Below are 24,215 nucleotides of genomic sequence, written 5' to 3' on the forward strand. Positions count from 1 at the left end.
AAAGACTCAGATCTCCGTGAGTAGCAACTGAAACAATAAAGACTGTGATAAAGATTCGCGTCACCGTAAACGTAACATTCTGAAATGCTAAAGCCTGAAGAATCTGTCACGTTACCGCATCGCGCCTGCAGACCTCGCCTGGGCCGGCCCTCACCTGCCCCCCTCACCCGCACCGCCTCACCTGGGCCCCCGGCTGTCTGCTGTGCTCCTCTCGCTGGATGCTGTGGCCTCGAGCGTGGCCCGGGGCTCCCGGGGCAGTGGCCGCTCCTGCGGCCCCTCCTCCTCCGGCCTCCTCTTCTCGCTGTCGCTGTCATCACTGCCCTCTCCTAGGATGTCATCCACCTGGCAAAGGGGGAGAGTCAGGGCACACACCCGACGCCTACGACCCGACCCCCACGGCAGGGCGGCGCGGCCCCATCTGGTCCCGACCACGTGCGCTCGCCTTGGGCATAGCTGCGAGTCTAGGTGCGTGCCAGGCCGAGTCTGACATGGGTGACAGCCCGGACCTTTGCAGGTGGCACGTGAGGTGGGCCAAGAAAGCAGAAAAGGCCCAGGCCGTCCCTCTAGCGGGGGGGGGGGGGCCCTCCTGGGATCCCAGGACCCCGAGTGTGACCCTGGGGCAGGACATGCGGACAGCCCGACAGTCGCTTCTCAGCGGCAAGACTCTAACAGGAGTCTCTCTCCAGTGCGCTAACGAACGCTGTGGTGAAGAATCAAAGCTTTCTGTTAAAATGCTCACGATCAGGAAGCCGCACTCGACTGCTTTCCAGGAGGCACTCTGGAGTCTGGGGAGGGGGACGGCGGCCGCTGCCAGTGGAGCCCAGCTGTGTCCCCAGAGGCTCAACAGAGGGTGCCTGTCCCCCTGCCTGCTCCAGGGCGCTTCTTTTCTCCCACAGACCTCACATTTAACCTTCACGGACGTGCCACGTGAGGGTGACAGGAACTAACGGCCATGGCCCAGGGTCAGCGCCCCCTGCTCCCCTGCAGCCTGGGGGAGGTCGGCTGCCCAGCAACCCGAGTGCCGGGCCCCCAGGGACGCCCACCGAGGGGATGGAAGTTGCCTCCTGACAGCCGTCGAATGGCAGAAGGAGCAGTGACGCCAGATTCGGGGGAGCCTGGAGACAGAAGATGGGGTTCTAGACTGGGTCCTGCTGTCCACCTGTCTGACCTTGGTCTTCGTGCCTTTCTCTCAGATCCGCCACTCTTTCGGCAAAGACACCGGATGAGATAAAAATCAGGTGGACAGGAGAGAAGAAGGGAAGGAAAAGGGGGCAGCACACGGCCACCGCAGACACGTCATGCGTCGTGCGGATTCCTCTGGGTGTCCGAGCACCCGCCTCCAATTCCGCTCTTGGAACACTGTTTTCTCAGAGAGCGATGCTTCACTGGTGCAGCTGATACTGTTCTTTTTCTTGGTTCTAAGTTAGTATGTGACGGAGAAACCGTACGGCCCCCCGTCGGGTGGGCTGGGGGTCGCACAGCCCACGGGCAGCATAGCCAGCCTTTCACAGACCCACTCGCGGTCACAGCAGCCGAGCCCGGCAGGCAGACATTTCTGGACTCCACTCCCAGGCTCCGAAGCTCTGAGGCAACGCCTCTGTGACGTCCTGAACACCCGGACGAACGCCTGAGAAGTGCCAGACTGTGTCAAGATGGTAACATCAACTTACTTAAAAAGGCACAAAGTGGAGTTTGGAGACGACCACGCTAACACTACGCGTCGCTCAGCCCTCAGTACCATGACTCAGAGCTGAAGATGCTCCCCCCTCCCCCAAAATACCTGAGTAACAGAGTCCACGTGTAGAAACTTTAGTCAGAAAAGGCAGTGATGTCAAAAATCCTGTAAGCCAACACAGTAACGTTTTTATGACCTTGAACTGGATCAGTATTTAACAAGTTTATCTGATCTTTAGTATGTTTTGTTGGTTTTTATTTTCATTCATCTTAAAGTATTTTTTTTAAGTTTGCTAATTTATATTGAGAGAGAAAGCAAGAGAGTTCCAGTGCGTGCGCAGGGGAAGGACAGAGAAGTACGGAGAGAGAGAATCCCAAGCAGGCTCCGTGCCGTCAGCACAGAGCCCAACGTGGGGCTCGAAACCATGAACCGTGAGATCATGACCCGAGCTAAAATGGAGAGTCGGACGCTTACCTGACTGAGCCCCCAGGCGCCCCTTATCTGATCTTTAAAGCTGCTTAAAGTGGGCACAACAGGAGGAGATGCTTATTGGTCTCTGTCCCTGGTTCCTGACAGAGCCCCTAAGCCCCTTCAACCTGATGGCTGACAGCATCATCCTTTTTCCTAATGAGGCAACTGCAGGTGGGCCTCTGGATGGGGCTGGTCACCAGAGCCCAGCCAGAGCAGACGCCTGGGGCCTGCAGCCCCACACCCGTCCTCAGGGAGGGGAGGGGGCCGGAGACTGAGTTCACGACCCATCACGCCTCCTCCACAAAGATCCCCAAAGTGCGGGGTGCGGGGAGCTCCTGGGTTGGCGAACGCACCCACGTCCCGGCAGGGTGGCCCGCTCCCAACTCCACGGGGACAGAAGCTCCTACGCTCGGGACCCACTGGGACCTCACCCCGTGTGGCTCTTCATCTGGCCGTTCCCCTGTGTCCTGTCACATCCTTTATGACACAGTAAGCCACTCAGCGTAAGCAAGAGTGTCCCTGCCCTAGCAAACGATGGAACCCCAATTCGCAGCCGGTCGGTCACAAGTACGGGTGACAACCCGGGACCTCCCCCTCGTGCCTGGCATCTGACGGGTGTGGGTGTGCGGGTCCAGGCAGTGTCGGAGCCAGTCAGTGTGGCCCCCACACATCTGGGCAAGAGCAGAGGAGTGCTGTGCTTTCCTGGACGAGTCTCAACAGCTCAGCATGGGCCGGCAGGTAGGACAAGAGCCACTGGGTGTGAGGGCGCCGTTTCCCCAACGGCCAGCCCGCCTGCTGCAGGAACCTGGCACTGGCCACAGCCAAGGGGAAAGCGGGGTCTGTGGGAACCCTGACGGTGCTCTCACGGCAGCTTTTAGACTTTGTGAACTTGGAACTACAGGGATGTAATGGCAACTTAAATGTTAAATTTTTAAAAATGCATTAATTCAGAAACACCAGGTTTTCAGCTTATTCCAGGAAAGACTATTCCTTTCCAAGGAAAGGCAGGTGGTGAGACGTATTTAACTCACGAAAACTTTGATTTTTCCCACCAACAACTGGGTGGCGCCCCGACCCACCTCCCGGCAAGGCCGGACAACTGCAGCCTCTCCTTACAAAAAGGGTCAAGGGCCTGCCCTCCTGCCCCCCACCAGTCCCGTTCGGGGACGGGGCTGCTCACACCTCCCCTCCCAGGCAGCGGGCACCTCCACGGGGCCGTGAGCCGCTCTGCACGGACCGCAAGGCCGCAGGGACACCGAGGGACAAAGCCTGTGACTGACAGAGGGAACGTTCCGACATGGAGCAGCTTCAACCCCAGACCCGCGATCCATCGGTCGCTCACTCCCAAGGAGCTCACGTGCAGGTGTCGGGTCTCGATCAAATACAGAAACAGTGTAGCAACAGCTAACTAAACAAAGCAACAGCTTCATCAACAGGTTATTCACTGCAAGGTCCTTGGAGGTGACACACGTGGTTTGAGCTAAAGGAATTTAGCAGAAAGCACAGAGCTAATTCTAAGCAGCTACGTTCAGGCGTCACCGCTATATTCACTTGGCTGTGCGTACTCTGTGTTGATGCACGAATCTATTAGAATCGTTAGTATTAAATTTTCCTCTGAAAATATTTCAGGCCTTTGACTCTGCATCATACCTTTTCAAGAGAAAGACAGGAACTTAAAAAATCAGGTATTTTAGGTCTGACCACCAAAGTACCATCACTGCCTCGGAGGCCGCGAAGTGACCCATAAAGCGTCAGCAGTGCCGCTGACCGGAAAGAAGTCTCCTCGCTCCTCCAGCGCGGCGGACGGCCAACCAACGCGCGTGCCCGCTCTGCCAGGTGTTTGGAAGGTTCAGAGACATCCTGCACAGCCAAGCTAAAATTGTGGATACATTGTGGATACATGTCAGAATCTGGTCGTACTCAAGTTATGCTTCAACTTGCTCTCCCTCGTTCTGTTTTACTCATACAGAACAATGCTTCAGAACAATGGACACCTTTCCAGGGCTTTCTCTTATAAAAAGGTAACTACGCACTTTTTGAAAACCAGTAATCTGCAACGAACCACTTACTTTATATATACTATTTAAAAGTTGCTAGAATACATATTTCAGAATCTTAAGAAAGACTTGAAAAACAAGCGTGTAAAGACAAAAACCTCATTTTATGGTGAATTAACTACTCAAGTCTCTCAAACAAAAGGCCCACACGGATCACATCAAACACCCTGGAAACCGTTCCCATCACTCACCCGAAGACGCAGGCCCACGAGGAGCTGAGGAGACCTAAGGCAGCTGAGGGGGACGGTGTGGGAGAACAGACGCCTGGAAAGGTGGGCGGCCCAGCCCACCAGGAGTGGGGACCCTGCAAGACAGGCATGGGTCCCGCACGTGCCTCTACCCCTCCTGCTCGCTCCGGGGCGGAACTCGCAGAGACAGGGACCCGACACCCCCGGACAATCCCCCGTGGGCCATGCGAAAATGACCGTGTTGTACGCGCTGGCTGGGACTAGGGGTGGACAACCCTGCGTCCTGGTGACTCGGGACAGTCGCGAGTCGGATGGAGGGAGACGCGTGTGCAGAAACACGTATGAACGGACTACTCTAAATGACCGGACGAGGTACCAGCCACACAGGTGCACATCTCTGCTCGGCCGCAAGCGCAAGCTTCCCAGTCACTCCAACAGGCGACCTTCTCTCTTAATGAAACTGAAATGGTGTTTAGACACATTAAGCTTTACTTTCCCGCAGGATGACGCAGAGAAAAGGGGACAGAGGCAGCGCTGCCCAAGCCCACGTGCTCTGCCCCAGCCTGCCCAGGCCTGGACAAAGCCTGCCGTTCTCTGGGCTGCAGCGGCCCGGGAGCCGGGCACGCGGCCGCCGGCCACAGCTCCTTCTCCGTGGCCTCGGTGTGGCGTGCCTGTTCCCAGGCTGACCTCATGGAGCGTACAGGACAGTCTGGGACACGAGAAATAAATTGGGATGTATGTCCACACTATCCTAGTATTAAAAAGCTATCTTCACGTTATTGTCTTCCACCTCAGGTGTGGTTTCTAAAGCTCAGTATTTGTTAATTATCTCAAGATCCCTGGGAAGCTCATGACATTAGTTACAGAGCTGCTGCTTCCTAGAACGCAACAGGACCCCACGTTAAGGCACGAGGAATTTGCTCACAGTGGTTTTTTTGCTGAAACACTCTGGGAAGCCTGCTTGCCCATGGAGATCCCTGAATCTCATATCTGTGTTAGTGGGTCCGCGAGTACCTATTCCAAATGGAAGCGTGTGAACAGAAAGGTCACTTGGCAAAAGTTACCGAGACGTCTCTGCCCCTGCCCCACCTCTGTGCCTGATCACGCTCAGCGGTGACCGTGAGGCTGCCCAGGCTGTGCACTCGTAAGGCGAGCCTCGCCGCCCAAAGGGCTGCACACAGAGGAAAACACCCAGGCTGTCGTGAAAACAAGCAGCTAAACCTCTGCAAGAACTTACCGCTAACAGAGCATGCGCACAACACCCGGGATCAGACACCCCGGATCAGACTCACACGACTCGGCTCAACCATGCCCGGGACTGGCCTTGCGTGACTAGCCTCGAGTAACTCTCGGAGTAATCTCTGGCCAACAAAAACCAAATCCCACCACACGCCCTGCCCTCACGTCCCTGCCTGGGGCTTCCTCTCCAGACGCGGTCCGCGGGGCCCTTCTCAAACGCGGCCTTTCCCACGCAGCTTGCCGTGGCCCCGGGGAGAAGGGAGCCGGGAGCAGACACAGGTGGACCACGGGACTCCGCTTTCAGGAAATCCGACGACGGGCCAGCCAGTTTACAGCATCAGAAACCAGTAAATTTATGCCTTTCACCAAAGCCTGGAGGTTTTCGGGCACCGTTCCTCCAAGAATCTTGTCTCGCGCCCGTCTCCTTCCCCTCTGTGGGACTCGGACGGCCCGCACACACGCTGAGTGAAGCTCTGATGCCGACCAGATGTGCCCGCGGCTCTGACCACTGCCTCAGGTGGAAGCTGCAGCCCTGATCGTGGGCCCTTTCCTCCTCCTACCGGCACCGTCTCCTGCCAGTTTCGGGGACAAGTGTACAGAGAGCGTATTTTCCAGTTCTGAATTTCCCACCGTCGTTCGTCGTTCGCTCCAAGGCCGCTCCCTTCTCCCCAGGGAGCATGGCCACTGAGATGCCTTAAGGTGCTGGTCTCCAGAGCCCGACGTCCGGGCTGGCTTGTGTGGGTGCCTGCTGCTGCTCACTCAGACTGTGCCCTGGACGCTCCAATACTGCACCCTCTCACCGCCTCTGGGAACACACGCGTGCACTGTAGCAGGTTTAGCCTGATCAGAGTGGATAAGACAGAAAGTTCCGCCTCACCTTCCGTGGACGCTGTCTTTCCCAAGCCTCTCAGGGTGTGTTCCGTGTCTGTGCTCCTGGAGGTGAGCCTGGGGCCCGGGTCGGCTCCCGAACAGACTGGGGGGGCCCTCCTCTCAGAGCACCCTGAGCTGTTGCCCAACATGGTGTGGCTGGGGTGACCCATGGGGCTAAGAGGCAGGGAAGGGAGCCTCCATATGCTTTGGGCCACAGGCTCCTGTCCCCAGACCCTCTGTGTTTTGGGTGCCTACTCCAGAGTGGCAATACAGCTCCATGACAGGGGCTGACCCAGAGCAAAGCCTGGGGGAGAGACGTACATCCCTCCAAAATGAGGGCCAGAGCCGGGGACACAGGAGAAAAAAATGCTCAAAACCCCCACCAGCATCGCTTGGCCTTCCCTGCTGCATGGTGCTGACTTCCATGAACCAACTTCTTCCCTCCCTCTCTCTAAGGAATTCTGTTTTGGTTTTTTTTGTTTTTTTAAGCGAGCCCTAGGCCCAACGAGGGACTCGAACTCACGACCCTGAGATCAAGAGCCGCATGCTCTCCCGGCTGAGCTGGCTGGGCGCCCCTAGGGCCCTGCTGTTCCTGTTTGTGGACCTTAGCTGCAGACCTCACAAGGGGCCAGGGAGGCTGGGGTGGGAGGCAGGGGTTCACCCACCTGGGCCAGCACCGGGGCCAGTGCTGGTTTGTTCTTCCTCCCCACACAGTGTTCCCTGTGCTTCTCAGACGTGTGCTGGGGCATCACAGACTGGTCCTTTGATTACATACGGCGAACGCTTTGTTTACTTATCTGACTCTAAGCTAATTTTGTTTTAATAGGATACTGAGCTTTTAACTTTCAAAGTAAGTTGTTGTACATTTTAACTTGAAGGATGGAACTTTTCTACTTTGGAGCCACAGCCCACACGTCCCACCATAAAAACTGCTCATCAGCCTCGGAACGGACAGTGAGACCTCCATTCTGCACTTCCCTTGTGTGTTTGCTTAAAATGAACACACATGTGGGGCTCCTGGGTGGCTCAGCTGGTTAAGCGTCCAACTTCGGCCCAAGTCATGATCTTACGGTTTGTGGGTTCAGGCCCCACGTCAGGCTCTGTGCCGACGGCTGGGAGCCGGCTTTGGATTCTTTGTTTCCCTCTCTCTCTGCCCCTCCCCCACTCATTCTCCGTCTCTGTCTCCCAAAAATAAATGTTAAAAAACAAACAAACAAACACACACGTGACTAAAGCTCGCCTATGGAAACCCAAGGCTGTGATGCAGACTCCCGCAGGGCGCGACGCCCTGCGAGGACTTACAGGCAGAGCACAGAGCTCCATTAACCCCGCGGGTCCTGCTTTGGACAAAACACGAGTGCATTACTGACCAACCACGACCACAACTAAAACCGTGTCACAGCCACACCTGCATGTCCCCCCAGAGCTGGGGTCCTGAGGAGCTTCTGGAATAAAGCTGCTTCATCTCAACATTTTGAAGCCAACGGACAACGTGCCTATTTTGCTCAGAACACGTACTTGCTGCCAGATGGGGCAGACCTGCCATCGGGGGTGGGAAGCCGCTCCTGATGCCCGAGTCCCGCACCGAGCAAAGCATCGAAGCAGAGGGGGAACGTGCTGGTGTGCGGCCTCAGGCTGAGGTCACCAGCCGGCAGCGCCCCAGCATCGTGTGGACTCCTCCGCCGATGAAATGGGTGAGACCGTTCACAGGGATGGACACCAGGGTGCACGCATCTCGTGGACTCTCAGGGTCACGTGGCTCCCGGGGACACTCCGGTTAGCTCGGATGGGCCCCCCTTTAACGCCCCAGACACCAGCACGCCCATGCCCGAGGCCCCACTTCCTCTCAAGAAAAGGACCACTGTGTGCAGGCAGGAAAGGTGTGAGCCCACCGCGCATACTCATCAGAAACAAACCTACACGTTCCACAAAACCACGGCATCCGTACCAGAAAGTAAGGCTCGCCGTCTCATGCGTGACACAGAATTGCTGCCACGGCATGAACACGTGGGCGGGCGCGCCCAGCACGTCAGTCTGAACCACAGCACACGGCGAGGTCACCGAGCTTTGGCAGAAACCGCTGTGTAAACCACAATACACAAAGTATAACCATTCGGCGAGGACTTGACTGGAAACAGAAAGGGGCATGCTAGACATGCGTATACAGCAGTCCCTCCCTCATCCGTGCAGGTACAGTGCAAACCCCCCGTGGACGCCCGAACCCTACACGTGCATTTACGACACGGCTCGTCCACAAGTCAGGCACAGGGAGAGGTTAACAGAAACTAACGGTAAGACATGACGAGTGTGGTGACGCTGTGAGAACAGCTGTCTGAACGCGGCGTGTCTCTCGTAGCTTCCCCACCCTTCCTCCTCTCGTGGTCACGTGGGGGAGGTAAATGACAGGGGCGTGCGACGTGCCATCAGGCTGCCGCTGACTTTCTGATGCTGTGGCCGGAGTGCGGTGGGACCAAAACTGCGGAAAGGGAGGCCGTGGCTGAGGGGCGCTGCTGTGGTTTTAGGACCGTCTGGAAACAGTAACCGGAAGATTCTGTCTCAGACCCTGGTTTGCAAGGATGCTGGTCTGAAACGCCAGCATGATGTCTGGTGCATGACAAGGACAAAAGCCCAGGGGCGGGCCCTGCAGGACCTAGAGCACTTTGTCACCGGTGAGCTGTGCCTCTTGGGTGACTTGAGTGGAGCTCCGGCAGGACAAAATGGGAGACAGAATGAAGGGGACCGGGGCTGCTGGGGGCTGGAGGTTGTGTCTGAGCGCCTTTGATGGACCCCCACCTTGGGACACCCTGGCTGCGGAGCACCTGTCCATGCTGATGACAGGCTGTCTGAAGAGCCCCCTCCAGTGGACTAAAACAATACAACTACAGTGGTCTCTGAGTGCACAGGTGAGCACGGGGGCATCAGGACACGGAGTGGGTGGTCACAGCAGAGGAAGCTCATGTTGGTCCGTCTTATTTACTGGGACCTTCGTTTACTGAACTGAGTAAGACAGTGGCCTGCTGAGGGTACAGAATCCTGCCAGGGGAGCTGAGGCAGATTTCACAATTCCTAGAACCTAACTGTATTTGAAGTAAGTATTGGCAGATAAGCCACTAATGAACTGATACGAGAGACATTCGGTTACTCAACTGAACGTTCCTGATAAATCCGAGAACGAATGCACAAAAAGCAGGCCACCCAAGTCTCTGATGCGTACCAATTTCTACGGAAACCAGAACGACGCTGAACAGCAGTCCCCCCGAATTATCTCAAAAGGACAAAGACCACCAGAAAACAAAAGCAGTCGCACACGTCAGCGGCAGAGACAAGAGCCCCTTCTATCACAAGCAGCTCCAGGTTTGGGGAAGCCGCCCGGGATTCTCTCCAAAGATTTACTTCAGAGTCTCCTAGGAGCATCACCCTCCCTCCCTCCCTTCGGCACAGGCCAGAGACCTCGGCCACCGCCTTGCAGCCCGTGACACTCTCTGAAACCTGCGTGTGCAGCACGATCGTCACACATCTCCCCCTTTCACTGTCTCTGCTCCCCGCTCCCGATGGCGAACCCAGATCCGTTTGAGGGCAGCGCGCCTCACGAGACCCGGCCAAGCCCACGCGGGACTCTCAGAGCCTCCGCCTCGAGCTCACGGAGCAGCAGCCCAAGACCGGCGTCCCCGGAGGCAGCGTGCCTGCTTTCCAGAGGCATGTCTCCTGCCGCCCGACAACGGGGCTCTGAGGCCCGCTCTGGGCACGTGGGTGTTCCAGGAGAAGGGGGCACGCGCGGCAACGGGCATCTTCTGACACCAGGGTATCCCTCCTATCAGGGGCACACTCTGCCCAGGACGTCCCCGTGTGGCCTGGCGCAAAGCTGCCGAGACCACCTGGGGCCCCCAGCAGCCAGGTGCGCGGGAAGGTCTCTCCAGCCTCGGCCACGTGCTGGGCAGGAACACCGCCGTACACGGGCACGGTCACGCACGCTCGCTTCCCCGCCGCTCAGTTTCCGACCCCTAAACCCCGCAGCCTCCGGCCCGCCGTGCTTGCCCAGAACCAGGAATTGGGGGAAGAGGAGCGGAGGTGGAGTATGAGCGCCCGAGCGTGGCACCTGCCTCCCTGTGGGGCTCACGGGACGCGGCCCTCTACTGCCACGGCGGCCCAGGGCTCACCAGCTCTCAAGTGCCGGGCTGCTCTGGCCTTTGCCACTTCCTACCGCCGAGGAGCCGGATCGAAGGCCCGGAGGCTCCCTTTCCTTTCTCTCAAAGTGACAGAAAGTTGCACGTAGCACTTTCATTTCACGGTAAGATTCCGACGTCCCCTGACCTGGAACAAGTACCAAAGTAGCTGTCACTACTTAGCAGGTTGGTGTGTGCGTGTCTGCAGGGTGGCTGGGAGGACGGGGGAGGCACGCGCCAGCGGCCCTCTCCCCCAGGTCTCTGTGGGGTCAGCGACCTCCTGGATCGACCCAGAGATCAAAGAGTAGCGCTGAGGAAATTCTTCCGGAGAAAACACTTGGGAAACAACAATAAAAAAGCACCTCCACCAGCTAAATATTCAAAAAACGGCCAAGAAAGGGAATCGACACACCTGCAGACAGGCTCCAAGCGCCGCAAGGTAAACCGGCGACGGAAAGGGACGAGGGCTCCCAGTAGGATTCCGTACCGAACGTGCCACTGACGTTCCCCTACTGAAGATAAACTAAAACACGCTTTTCTACACACGGGCCCTCCCCCCGGTGGCAACGAGCACGGAGCATGGTGCCGTACCGGAGCAGAAACCCAGGCGGCCGTGGGGCCGGCCGGCCGGGCGCACGGCTTCCGTCCCAAGCAGAGGCCGGTTGGGCGTGACAAGGCGCCACGTTCACTCCGACGCGCGACGTGGCTTTCTGCACTGATGCTGCCCGCACACCACCTACAGACACACGGAAACCCCGACGGCGGGGGGGGGGGTTCCCTCGAGGGTACTGGCCGGAGCAGGAGAGCAGGGGTCACGGCGCCTGGGGGCCAGTGGGCCTCGGACGGGCTCCTTTCAGGGGATGAAGCACCAGGCAGATGACAAAATTACCTGCAGTTTTGGCTGTTTTGTGCCAAACGGAGATCCCTACCGTATTTAACCTCTAATCCAAAATGGATTCACGGCCCTATTATCACTCTTCCCACACTTAAGGATCTGAAGAGAAAAACGCCACCGATGTCGCCCAGAACCGTTTAGTGGCGTAATAACAAGACCCTACCGTGAACTGCCAACCGTCACCTGTGTTTCAGAGCCCCCGTGACCCGGGCAGGAGGTCACCTCGGATCTCCCGCTGGGCAGTGCAGGCCGCCGGCGGCCCCGGCCCTGCCCGCCCGATGCCGGGCCCTCGCCAACGGCGGGGTTGCCGGTGGGGCGTGGCCGGGCTTTCCGGGGTCGCCGACGCCCCGACGCGTCACTCCAGGCCGCGCCAAATCCGCCAGCGGAAGCGTCCCTGGGCAAGCGAGGGTGGAGCGTGAGCGCGGTGGGCGCCCTGCCCCTGGCGTGCGGCGCCCGCGGGCCTCACCTCTTTGTCCATACTCTCTAAGTCCTCCTTACACAGCGTGTACAGCGGCATGGTCTCTGACATGCTGGGCTGTCGCTTCCTCCCGCCGGGGCCGGGCCGCTCTCCGCGTCGGGTGTCCGGCAGCTCCTGAGCGAGCATCTGTGGTGGCGGCTGAACCACTCTGAAACGAACGTCACAGGGCCCGCGTGAGGAGAGGCGCTTCCACGGCCTCCCGACTCGGAGCTCGTAAACAAGCACAGAGAGCGTTTAGTCACAAAAAGCCACCCTGTCCCTCCACGGTCCCCGCGCGCTTCCCTCCGGCTGAGAGCGGACGACCCCCCGCCCACTACCCCTCCCCCCCCCCCCCCCCCCCCCCCGCACAGCACCGCTGCTCTTGGGTCCCTCGGCTCAGAGCGAAGGACAAGACATGAAGAGCTGGCGAGCACGTTCCTAGAAACCAGCAGGAGAGGTACTTATCCTCAAAGTAAGGTTGAGCAAGCCGCAAGAGTTTTTAAGAAAAAACAAAACCAACGCAGCATGTCTCTCTATTCTGCCCAGAACAGAAAGAACGAGCTGCCCAACTGAAGACACAGGCTGCAGGGACTGAAGTCGGCGCGCCGTCCACCCGGGAAGGCGACCCAGCATTCCAGCCACACGGTTCCGCCCATCAATCACACACGAACACAAAAGACCAGTGTGCACTTCCAGAAGGCTCTTCCGTGGAGCCGATCCCAGGCCCGGCCGCGCAGCGTCTCACGGCGCCCTCGGCACACGCGTCCGTGTCGGCGGCAGGCCCAGAGCACGCGCTCTCAGGTGGGCCACGGCCCCGAGATGGGCACGAGGACACTTCCGACCCCACTGTCACCGCCCAACACGTCCGCTCCCTGAGACACTGACGACGCGGCCAAGCCTCCTGATGTTGAAGAAGACACGGGTACGAAGTCTAAGCCACAACACGGAAAAGCAGCGGCTGCGTGTCTAACGAAAGGGGGACTTGTTAGGGACAGACACGAGGACCTGACACCGGAGCCTCGCCAGTGCCGTCCACACCACGCTGCCCGCCGCCCAACCCGCAGCCAAGGCCCCCGGGGCGACCACGGGAAACGGCCTCCTATCTTCCTACCGAAAACAGCCACACACAGTCTCCCTTCGGAAAAGCAGCTGCAGTTGTAACCAGGGAGCGCCGGCCGGCCTACCTCTTGGGCGCTACCCCTCGAAAGGGGGTGATTCTCTTCATCTCGTAAGACACCGAATCGGCCGGTAGGTCAAGGGCCCCCAGCCCCCAGGGCGTCTCCCCTCACCAACGACACGCCACACGGGAGGCGGCAGAATTTCCTCCTGTGTTTCCATCAAGGGGCGGAGCACAACAGGCAGGTGCAGAGGCCGGTGGGAGCAAGAGAGTCACAAAAGGGCGAGACGAGCCATTCTTAGCGTTACGTTCCTTTCCCGTTTGGAAAGCAGCTAATACGTTACCGCACAGCTCTTTTACTGTGGTAACGTGTAATAGCTCAGTTTCGTCTAACGTGGTGAGCTCTGGTGGACTAAACCCCCAGGACGGAGCGCTCCCTCTTCCCGACCTGCAAGGCCCCCATGCCATGCTGCTCACAGAGCTCCCCCAAAACGAGACCGTAAATGCAAGAGGAAATGAAACACAAAAGATTCATGGTCTATTCTGAATCACAAGTTGACTTTACTCCCAGGAAGGCAGCTGGGCCTCTGCCATCCTCCTGGGGGCGCTGGCAGGGGAACACAGAGAGCTGACTCGAGGGCTGATGGAAGAGGGCCAGGAGCCAGCGACGCAAAACACCAACGGGCAGACACAAAGCCCAAAGAGTGGCCTGATCTCTCCAGGAGAAACCCACAGAGGGACCCCCTTGTGGAACAGGAAAGCTTCAGACGGTCACTTGCTCTCCCACAGGCCAATACCACAAACCATGCCCCCGTCACTGGTCTCAGAGAATGCAGAGTGGGGGGTCAGGATCTTCCTCCGGGCCAGCCGGTAATGAGCACCCCCCGACTATGCAGTGTCCGTGGAGACCCTGGTGGCTGGGGCCAGGACAAGTAATGAGACCCTCACCCCAGGCTGGGAGGTGTCAGAGTCAGACGTTGACGTTCACCTGGTTGTAACATGAACAACATCCGCCCTGTGTCTGTGGCGACCCTGGGGGGTGACCCCAGGTGACCCTTTGGCCCAGGAGCAACAAGGACCCCAGGCTCCCCACCTGGGACAGGTGCGTCCACCGTGCTGGACGCACAGTGGGGGAGACAGCCAAATGCGAAGTTTGAGTAAGGTCGAGGCTCTCATAACGTGCCGTGAAACCACCCAGGCTTCAGCTGAAAATCACGCGTGGGGCGCCCGGGTGGCTCAGTCGGTTAAGCGTGACCCTCGGTTTCGGCTCAGGTCACGATCTCACAGTTCACAGGACCGTGCTCCTCGTCGGGCTCTGTCTGGGCTGATGGCCTGGAGCCTGCTTTGGACTCTCTCTCCCCCCCCCCCCCACCCCCGCTCCCCTGCTCACGCACTGTCTCTCAAAATAAGTAAAAAAGTAAACTTAAAAAAACGAAAGAAAGAAAACCCCTTGTCCTCCCAAGAACAGCAAGACCTCAAGCCGAAGGAGGAGGACAGCCGGGGAGGTGCACTCTGCGGGGGCAACGGTCGGGGACTCTCGGGCACGTGGGACAGCATCGCAATGAAAAGGCTTCGACAGGCCGCCAAGCGCCGGTCACGCGGCTGCGGGAGAAGGCCTGGCACAGCCACCGCGGCCGGGGAAGCGCCACGGGGCAGCGTCAGAACGAAAACGCGCCGATAAATGAAAATTTAAAACTGCACTGGACGGGCTCCACGTCACGGCAAAGGGGACAGAGCCTGATGCGTAAGAGAAATGGCTCAGTCTACACATCAGGGAGAAAACAGACTGAAAAGGAAGAAAGAGCGGCCTGAAGAACACGTGATTCAGTACTGGTGTCCAGGAGCCCAGAACGAGGACAAACACGACAGAACTGGAAAAGTCCTCAAAGAACAAGGGCTGGAAACATCCCAAATTTGGGCAAGACATTAAACTTCCAGATTCGAGAAGCTGAGTGGATCCAAAGAGAACACACCTCCGAATCCACATTAAAACACTCCATCGTCAAACTTCTTATTCAAGACAAGGAAAACACTCTTGAAAACAGCGAAAGAAATGTTACTGGCCAACGAGAGAAACAGAATTCGAATGACAGGCCAAAGACAAAAACCACGTGATAGGAGTACAGATGAGGCATCTGGAAAAATTTAATATCCATTCAGGACAAAAACAGAAGAATGGGAAGAAAGGGAAATTTCCCCCAATTTGGGAAAAGCATCTACAGAAAAACTACAGGTACCACATCATACTTAAAGGTGAAAAACGAAATGTTTCACCTTAACATCAAGAAAAGGCCCCGGGCGCCTGGGTGGTTCAGTCTGTTAAGCGTCTGACTTCGGCTAAGGTCATGATCTCACGGTTTGTGAGTTCGAGCCCCGTGTGGGGCTCTGTGCTGACAGCTCGGAGCCCGGAGCCTCCTTCGGATTCCGTGTATCCTCCTTTCTCTCTGCCCCTCCCCCGCTCATGCTCTGTCTCTCAAAAACAGATACATGTGTAAAAAAAAAAAAAAAAAATTAATAAAAAAAAATCAAGAAGAAAGGCCCAAATGTGTGCAGATCGAGGGAACAGGTGGGGAACCCAGAACAGACCTGCACAGAGGTTCCCCGACATCTGACTCGGGTGCCAGAGCGGCAACCGACCTGACCCCCACCCTAGGATCTCACACTGTGCACAAACTCAGTGGATCGTGGCCTTAACCACAGAACGTACAACTGCGAAACTGCCAGATCAGGACACAAAGCTTCAGAATCCAGGACCACGCAGAGCCAGCACGCTCGACGCCTGACGGAGAATTCGTGAAAAAGGCTGGTAAATAAAAGCCGATTGATTCAACAACATGAAACTGCTTCCGCTCTCCCGGACTCTGCAAAGGTACAGAGCAGGAGAAGATACCTTCGGGTCTCACAGTTCACAAAGCTCCAGTGCCTAAAAAATACAGATGACGATTAAACGCAACACAACAACCCAGCTGGAAAATGGGCCAGAGACACGCACACTTGACTGAGGAAGCCCACGAGTCGGGACAGCGCGTCCCTTGAGGGCGCACACCGTCCGGCGGCCGCGGTGACATACGGCGTCTACGCCACGGGCCAGCCGCGGTGCAGAGAAGGGTCTCTCCTGCTCTGCCGGTGGAACGAAGGCACCGCTGCCCCCAGAGGAAGCAGGTTTTGAATAAAACCACACGCTCCGCACACAGCCCAGCAGCTGCACCCCTGCGCGTGGGTCCTGAAGAAAGGGACTGAGCAGACGCAAAGGCTGGGAGCAGCCTTCCTGGCCGGGACCCAGGCTAGACACGCCCCTGCTGTCTTCCTCAGCAGGACGCTGCAGCCAAGAGGAGAAAGCCAGCAACGCGGCAGCAGTGGAGACGGATGCGAGTGGGGGTCACGTACACAGCGCCTGTGTGCGCCACACCCCAGGGAGGGGCGGTGAGTGGGGTGGGGGGGGCGCGCTGGAAGGGGGTGGAAAGGGGAGGGGCGTCGGGGGCCCCCTGCCGGTGGAGGTTCTGACCATGTCAGAACAACGGCCAGGCCAGCAGGCCGTGAGACGGGCCTACAGGTTTGCAAGATGCCGGGCAAACTGGGTGAAGGGCACGCAGGGCCGCTGTTACATCTCACAACTGCCTGTGGGTCTACAGTGACCTCAAACTACAACTTCGAATAAAAAAAACCCCAAATGCTCACAACTAACAACACACCTTAACGACGGGTAAACAAAAAGGAATTCAGAATTCTGGCCCCGTCCCTGCAGGGAGAGAGGGAAGGTCTGACGACAGCTTGGCGAGCGCTCCCTGCTCCTCTGTGGTCCTGGCTGCCCCACCCCTGCCCCAGACCAGGCCTCCCCTTCGCCGCTGCACCCCAGGGTCCCACCAGGGTCCCGCCTGCGGAAGCCTGAGGTAGACTGCACCCGGCAACCGGACGAAGCCTGTTCTTACCCCACGCTGTCCCTGAGCGCTCTGCACACGGGTATCTCACGGGGGAGAAGAAATGCCCTCGCGAACGTCCACAACAGTGGGAGAGCCCCAAGGAGCTCTGACCTCTAGGCGGGTCCCCAGCCCAGATCCAAAAACATCAAAACAAAGAGAACAGACACCCACAATCCTCAGGGCCTCAGACAAGTGCACGGAGCGGTGTCCGCGCCCACAGCTCCAGGCGGCCTGTCACAATGGGGTCTACGTGGGGCTCCAGGCTCAGAATGGCGCCGAGCCACCGATCTCGGGGCCCTCCTTCTTGCAGCCCTGGACACACAGGTGCAGGGGGCCCAGAGCCTCAAAGGGGCAGCGGGCAGGGGCCCCGCAGCCCACGGTTCCATCTGCGAGGCCTGGGGGTGTGGATGTCTGGGTGGCCGCGGGTGCCGGGAGGATTACGGACACAGGCGTGTGGGGCACAACGTGAAATCAAATAAACAGGTCTCAATGGAAAGGAAGACCTTACTCTACGGCCGCAAAGACGAAACAACGCATGGGGTGGTGAGCAACCCCACAATGCCGGTGAGCGCATGTGCCCGGTCCCCTCCTGTTCCCCTTTCCTCTGAGTTCTAGGCTGCTGCTGAGATGGGTGTCACCTTCCCTGTGTGTCATTTCGTCAATTTTGAAAGCAGAACTATCCATAAATTCTACCGACAGTCGTTATTTCTAGAACATACGTTTTCCTACACACAAAAAAGGAAGTACAATTGACACAAGGTGACAAGAGTTACTTAAAAAAGCCTCAAGCTGCCCCTGATGGAATCGACCACAGCAGGGTAACATGTTGGTCTGGAAACAGCAGTGCTTCCCACCACCCTTCCATGATTAATAAGATTCAATGGTCGCTGTTAATAACCTTCCGCATACCTACACGGACCGGCAACGATTCAGTTAATATTTGAGGGAAACCACGCTTCCAAGTTCAAAAAAGAAAATTTCACCAAGAGCCACCTCTGAATAAACCGCAGCTCAGTGTGTTTTCCTCCAAGAAGACGGAGCTGAAACGCTGGTTTTTCAGTCATCTGAAACTGTTCACACAAGCCACACACACGTGTCAGAACAGAAGGGCAGCTGTGTGCTGCTCGACCGTCAGCGTTCCAGGAGAGCAGCGTTCCGCTCTATTCACGTTCACTCCCCACCTGCACGTGTGCTCAGACAACACCCCGTCACTTCTTCTCCCACGTCCTGGATTTCTTGGCATCCTTCCACTGATCTCGAGCAAGGCTGAATGATCCCCAAACCGTTCTGAACCTAAGTCTGAAACGTTCCAAACGTTTGTTGTCTACACTTACAATTCACTCAAAGGTTTGTTACTGAACCTTCAACGGCACGAAAAGCAGGTTCTAAAGAACAGGAACTGTTCACAGTGAACATCGGTACGGCGTGGATTTCAGGCCTCCTTCCACCACGAGATGACCGGAAGCTGTGAGTCAGGTGCTGTGCGCGCTCTCAACGCACACGCCGCCCCGTGACGCGCACTACAACTCCCTGCAGAATGTCACCCACGAAAGGAACCTGAACCACACGGACCATCCCAAGGGCGGCATCACGCCTCTCCAAGGAGGGGGCTCTAGGTGCTTGACGGAGGCCCACAGCTCGTACCCCGTGAGCGGCACGGGCCCTACCGCTCCGCTCGAAGTCAGGCGCTAGTCCTCTGAGGGGGCCCTGTGGGGGGCTTCGCGGGGCGGTCTCAGGGGCTGTCAACTGTACAGCCCACGAGGAAGTGCCTGGACACCGAAGGCTGAGGCCACTGCAGCACAGTTTTGAAGACAGGACACACCCCCACCCCAGTCCTATGGTCCACAAACCCCCCAAACCCGACTCAGGACCACCAGCCGCCCAGGGTGCAGGGGAAACACCACCCCTTGCAGCCCATCTTGGCTGAGCCTGGCAGTGGAGACACCAGTACAGAGGATCACAGCACTGCCTGCGAGAAAGGGTAAGAAACTCGGGCACGCCCCAGTGACGTTCCCCTCACCCCGCCTGCGTAAACGCCTTCTCCCCAAGAAGCGTGACGCGGGGAAGGCTGGCACTACAGCGTCCCACAGCCCCACGGACTCAGGCACGGGGCCCAGGCCCCACCTTCCCGCCCGCCACGTGCCTTCCCACCGCACCCCAGTGTCCTGCACCAGCACGTGCGGTTACTAGCACTGACGTTCACCGGGCGTGTCTCAGCACCAACACTCGGCAGCGTTGCTGAAAAGGCCCTGTCCCAAGCCCCAGCTGTGCCGACAGCTTCAAACCCCACCCTCTGCCCCCGCAGCCCCTGCGTTTGGCTTTGCTCCACACAAGCTGGGCCACCGTGCCGGGGCCTCCCGACCCCAGCTTCCAGGACTGTTCGCCGTCAGTCAGCAGGAGGATCAGACCTGTAAGAGGCAGGCCACGGCCACCGCACGATCCGGGGCACACGCCCCAGGGGAGACGCTGGCTAAGGGGGCGCAGAACCGCCTATGCTCCTTGAGCAGAACGAGTGCGCTCGGTCCCGTGACCTGCCGGTCAGCACGGAGGTGGCCACCTGTGAGTGGTCTGCCAGCTGACTGCACTGAGTCCTGTTCTCCCCGCCCCCGACCCCCCCCCCCCTTTCCTGCCCCGGTCTCCCCTCCTGGAGCGTCCACTCACACCTGCCTCCACCTGGACCGCATCTCTGGTGCTGCGTTGGGCTGAGGCTCCCCTCAGGCCTCCCTGGCTGCCCCCGACGGCTCCGGGGCCACACGTTTCTCGTGCTGCCATGCTGGCTTCCGGCCGAGCTGGCACCACGGTCCATCAGTGTGTCTAACAGCCTCCGACCAGAACTTTATCAGAAGCACCTCTAAAATCTCCACTAATCCCGTCCCTGTCTTCAGGCCTCCTGGGCCCCCGGCGTCCACCTCGGACCTCACGGGAGTGGCTCCCTTGACCTCACCTCTGCAGACCTGTGCCCGCGTGGCTGGGCCCGACACTGCCCTCCCCAGACGGCCCCCATGGCCTGGCCCGACACCAGCCTCCCCAGAGCCTCGACAGCGGCCTGAACCCCACCGTCCTGCACACCTGTCAGGCTCCTTTCAAACGGAGGGACCGCAGAAGTGGGGTGAGCTGACCATCTCAGCAGTAGAAACGAACTCTCGCGACACACAGAACGTGCCAGCGGGCAAGGAGCGTGTCCTGAATCCTCAGACTTAAGACAGGGGAGCGCAGGACTGACCCAGTGAAGAGTCTCCCCTCCGTTCCCGTTTACAAGCAGCCACCACCTCCCTCACTCAGATCTCGGCAGGAAGCAGGACCGGACATCAGGGGGTGCCCAGAGCTGGCTCCTCCGCCGCCACCATGGGGTCGGGCTGGGGGAGGTGGGCTGACATCAGGGCGCGGGTCCAATCTGCAGACGGAACGGCCTCTCGGAGACAGCGCCGGGCGAACGTGAGAGCGTGCCTGGGGTGCGCAGAACATCTCACCGGCTAGACCCTGACCCGACCTGTTCCAGGGTCGGGGCCCAAGACGGGACAGACTGTGCAAGAGGCCGATGCCACAGCGGGTGAGCCCAGCCCCAACGCAGGACAGAGCAAACCCCAACTTCATGTCCCGCCAGCACCACTTTGGGTCCACTCTCAACGTGTGCGCGGTCTCAGGGGCTCAGAGGGCCGCCTGCTGCTGCACGGCCGCCCCAAGCTCATGTACCTGAAGGAGGAGTGTTCCGTGTGGACCGCCAGGGAGCTGGGGGGCCCGGGGCCCACAGCACCTTTCCGGATGAGCTTGCCCGTGTTGGCATCGTAGATGCGAACTTCCGGCCCAGACTGGGCCCTGGGGTGGACGGGCGTCGGGTGGAACAAGGCGGTCGGAAGTGCACCCTGCCTGTCGGGAAAGGCTGCGGGGCCGTCCTCCCTGCAGGACCAGAACAAGGGCCGAGAAAGCACTGGAACAGACCCAAACACCCAGCAACCGCCGCTTAGCGGGGCTGCAAGCGAAAGCCTATGCCCAGCACCTGCCTGGAACCTCAGCCGGGGCCTGCGGTCCCCACCCCCCTGACGCCCGCTTCCGAACTTTACCCCAAAACAAGCTCAGACACAGAACAGGAGGCGTTTTCTCAGGCCATTCTCGACAGAACAGGCCTTCCCCTTGCAAATGCGTAGACGGGGCCTCTCCTGCAGCACCACCAGGCCCGGCAGGCTCCCCTCTCCCCCCTCACCATCCCTCTGCCGCTGGCACTCGTGAAGCCTCCACGTGGCTCACGACACCGCCCCAAGGCCAGGAAGGAAATGCAGGCAAACCGAGCTTCCCTGCTAAGACCTAAGGCCGCGTGGCACCGTCCGGACAAAGAGCGCGGGCAGCGACTCTGCACAGCGCGTGCTCGGCAGGGCTGGGAACGCCGGCCCGGCAGCAAGGGCCCGGCCTGGGTCGTGGGGACCCCAGGGGAGGGGGAGGTGGGTAGCGGGCGCGGCACTCACCTCTGGGCCCGGCCGTAGTCGGCCCTGAGCGGGAACAGCTGCTCCTCCACTCTGTCCCAGCGCTCCAGGCAGCTCCACAGCCAGTCGGGGTTGACCACGTGCAGCTGCCCGCATTCCTGGGCCTGGCGCACCTTCTCTGTGCCTGCAGGGGGGGGGGGGGACAGCCTGACACTCCAGCCCGGCCGCGGGCAAGGGGCAGCCCTGAATCACTCTGCCTGGCACAATCAACGTGTCTCAAATCCGGGATCTCGTTGTCCGTGCTGCCGGCCCCTGGCCCGCCCCACGAAGCAGGGGCCCGCCGTGGGGTCTCGCTAGACCCCCTCACCCCTGCCAGGAGGCGCCCATCTATTTCCGTGGGGAGTTTCCCACTGCCCCGTGACCTGCGGCCAGCTGCCCAAGGACTCTTCCCTGAGACCGTGCACTTGATGTGTGCAAATGCCCCCAGCTTGCTGCTGCAGGGACGCTGCCCAGATGCCCTTCCAGCTGCGTCTCGTCTCCGCTTCTCTGCGGGATGTTCAGGGCCCCACTCAGCACCCCTGCACCCACTGTAGCCCAGGTAGGGCAGGCACGGCCGGGCTGAAGCATGGACAGGCCCGGTGCGGGCTGGGAGGGAGGCATGCAGTGTCCCCCGACGCGCACGCAGCCGTGTCCCTGGAATGGCTAACGGACAGCCGGGACACCTGCTGCGCCCAGGCGGGGGTTCCGGGCTCGCTGCACGCACGGGGTGCGGGGGCTGCCATGAGCCGGCCCCCCTCCCAGTTAGGACCTCCCAACACTTCACACCAACACGGAGCTTCCTTCCATCTGCCCCTTTATGCGACCGTCAAACAGGACGTGATGCACGCAGGGACGGAGCTGGCCTGATGGGGAAGCCTGCCCCGTGGGTAGGCTGCCACCTGGAGGCCCCGGCCTGGAGCATCGGGGGCATCCCTGCTCAGAAAACACCATGCTGCGGCCTGTGAAGACCATGCAGAAACGGTAATTGTTTTGTTTTTTTCTTTTAGCAACCAGGTGGTTTTTCCTGACTCCGCCCATTGCTGGGGGGGAGAGAGCGGGCGGGGAGGCCCGTTTTGTTGCTGAAATTCCTGCAGCCTGAGCGTCTGAGAGGGACTTTCCTAGAACGACTTTAATTTTCACTTTTCGGGTTTCGATCCCTTTTGACTTACTCGGTTCCCGCCAGAACCCGTGTCTGGTTTTCAAACCCAGGCTCAGCCGCCCTCTCACCCGCTGAACCGAGCACCCAGACGACCGGTAACTGGGCTCCCCTCGTGCTCACCTGACCCGCGGGTGCCGCCCACTCCAGAAGGAGCCCGACTACAGGGAGCGTGTGGCGGTGACCGGGAGGCACACGCGCACAGCACACACCCACACAATGCCACACGGGCACAGAAACAAACCTCTGGAAACTCCGCACGAAACGAGCAGACGTGCTCGTTCGAAGAGCGGTCACCCGAGACCGACGCGGATGTGCTCGGCACCGGGGGCACCACGGGCAGGACTGGGGCACGGGCACTTACCTGCCCTCGCAGCGATCAGGTGGGTGGCCCTGTCGGGGTCGTCGGGGTCAAGCACCAGCTGAGTGAGGATCTTGGCTCCAAGGGCTGTGGCGTGGTAATGCTCCCGCGTCTTCTCGATGGGGAAGTTTGTGGGGTGCAGCCCGCTAAATATTATGGCCACGTCTGCCAGCACCCTGCTCTTGAGCTCAGGGACGATCTTGCGTATGTCGGGGGGTTCCTGGCTGTCCCCGCGGAGGTAGCGGTCGTACTTGGCATAGTAATCAGAGTGCACCCGAGCGAGGATCTCCTCCAGGTAGACCAGGTGGTCGTCCTCATCCGTGTCCTCCTCCTCCTCCTCTTCCTCCTCCACACTCTGGTCCAGGGACTCGCCCGCCGTGATGCCCGACTGCTCGCTGTTCTGCGACTCGGTCTCGGCCTCCTTCCTGTCCGCAGAGCCCCCGCCCAGCCCGCAGAGGCCGTCCCGCTCGTCCTCGTCCTGCACATCCAGATGCTCGCCCGGGGCAGACTCTCCACACGGACTGGCTCCCGCAGGCCTCTCCCCTCCCGGACCAGGAGGGCCTCCCCGCTGCGCCACTTTCCCTGCATCTCGTGAGCCCTGAGGCCTTTCCAGGCCCTTCCTCTCCCCACTTTCGCCTTCAGAGGACGACTGGGCGTCCGACTCGCTGTCACTGGAAAGGTCAAAGTCCAGGTCACCGCCGGCCGTGCCCTGAGCGGGCCGCTTTTCCAGCGATGTCCGACCGTGCGGCTGAGCACATGCTGGGGGTCCCCTGCCATCAGCCAAGGGGCCATGGGTGGCGGGCCGGGCGCCTCTGTCCTCCTCCTGCCCAGGCAGGGGCCAGCCCCCCCGTGGGGAGACACCCCCGTTGAGCTCCCTCGTGGGCTTCCCAAGGCCGTTACTTTGCTCGACCCCACCAGGGATTTGCCGTCCCTCTTCGGTCTCCCTGACGGACGGAGCGTGTTCCGCGACGTCGGCAGCTTTAGAAGACTGAGTCACTACAGGTGCACACAAAAGGGAAGGGGACCGGTATTTAACGTTCGCTTGTCAGAGCAATGGCAGTGCGCCCTGCGTCTGCTCTCACCATGCTTCCAACCTGGGCTCGGCAGCCTGTGGCCTGGAAGGACCAGACAGCCAATATTCCAGGTTTGTGGCCATAGATGGCCACTTGGTTTTGTTTTTTTACAGCGG

At 59.4% G+C, this 24,215-nt stretch overlaps 1 protein-coding gene across 3 annotated transcripts in view; it reads right to left on the bottom strand.

Moving 5' to 3' along the window:
- The window catches only part of CTDP1 (CTD phosphatase subunit 1), a 56,763-nt gene that overhangs the window by 11,779 nt on the left and 20,769 nt on the right, over positions 1-24,215 (bottom strand). For 2 of the 3 annotated variants that reach the window (XM_047086185.1, XM_047086187.1), the window contains exons 8-12: positions 23,030-24,022; positions 21,513-21,654; positions 20,746-20,949; positions 12,025-12,184; positions 182-342 (exon numbers count right to left, since the gene is read on the bottom strand). In XM_047086185.1, coding sequence (XP_046942141.1) covers positions 182-342; positions 12,025-12,184; positions 20,746-20,949; positions 21,513-21,654; positions 23,030-24,022 — 1,660 coding nt within the window. The remainder of the gene's footprint in view (positions 1-181; positions 343-12,024; positions 12,185-20,745; positions 20,950-21,512; positions 21,655-23,029; positions 24,023-24,215) is intronic. The other variant, XM_047086186.1, reaches the window with a different exon arrangement.

The sequence above is a fragment of the Lynx rufus genome, unplaced genomic scaffold (assembly GCF_022079265.1).
Source record: "Lynx rufus isolate CCGP_SWC_20201006 ecotype Redwood Valley unplaced genomic scaffold, mLynRuf1.p SCAF_20, whole genome shotgun sequence".
NCBI classification, from domain to species: domain Eukaryota; kingdom Metazoa; phylum Chordata; class Mammalia; order Carnivora; family Felidae; genus Lynx; species Lynx rufus.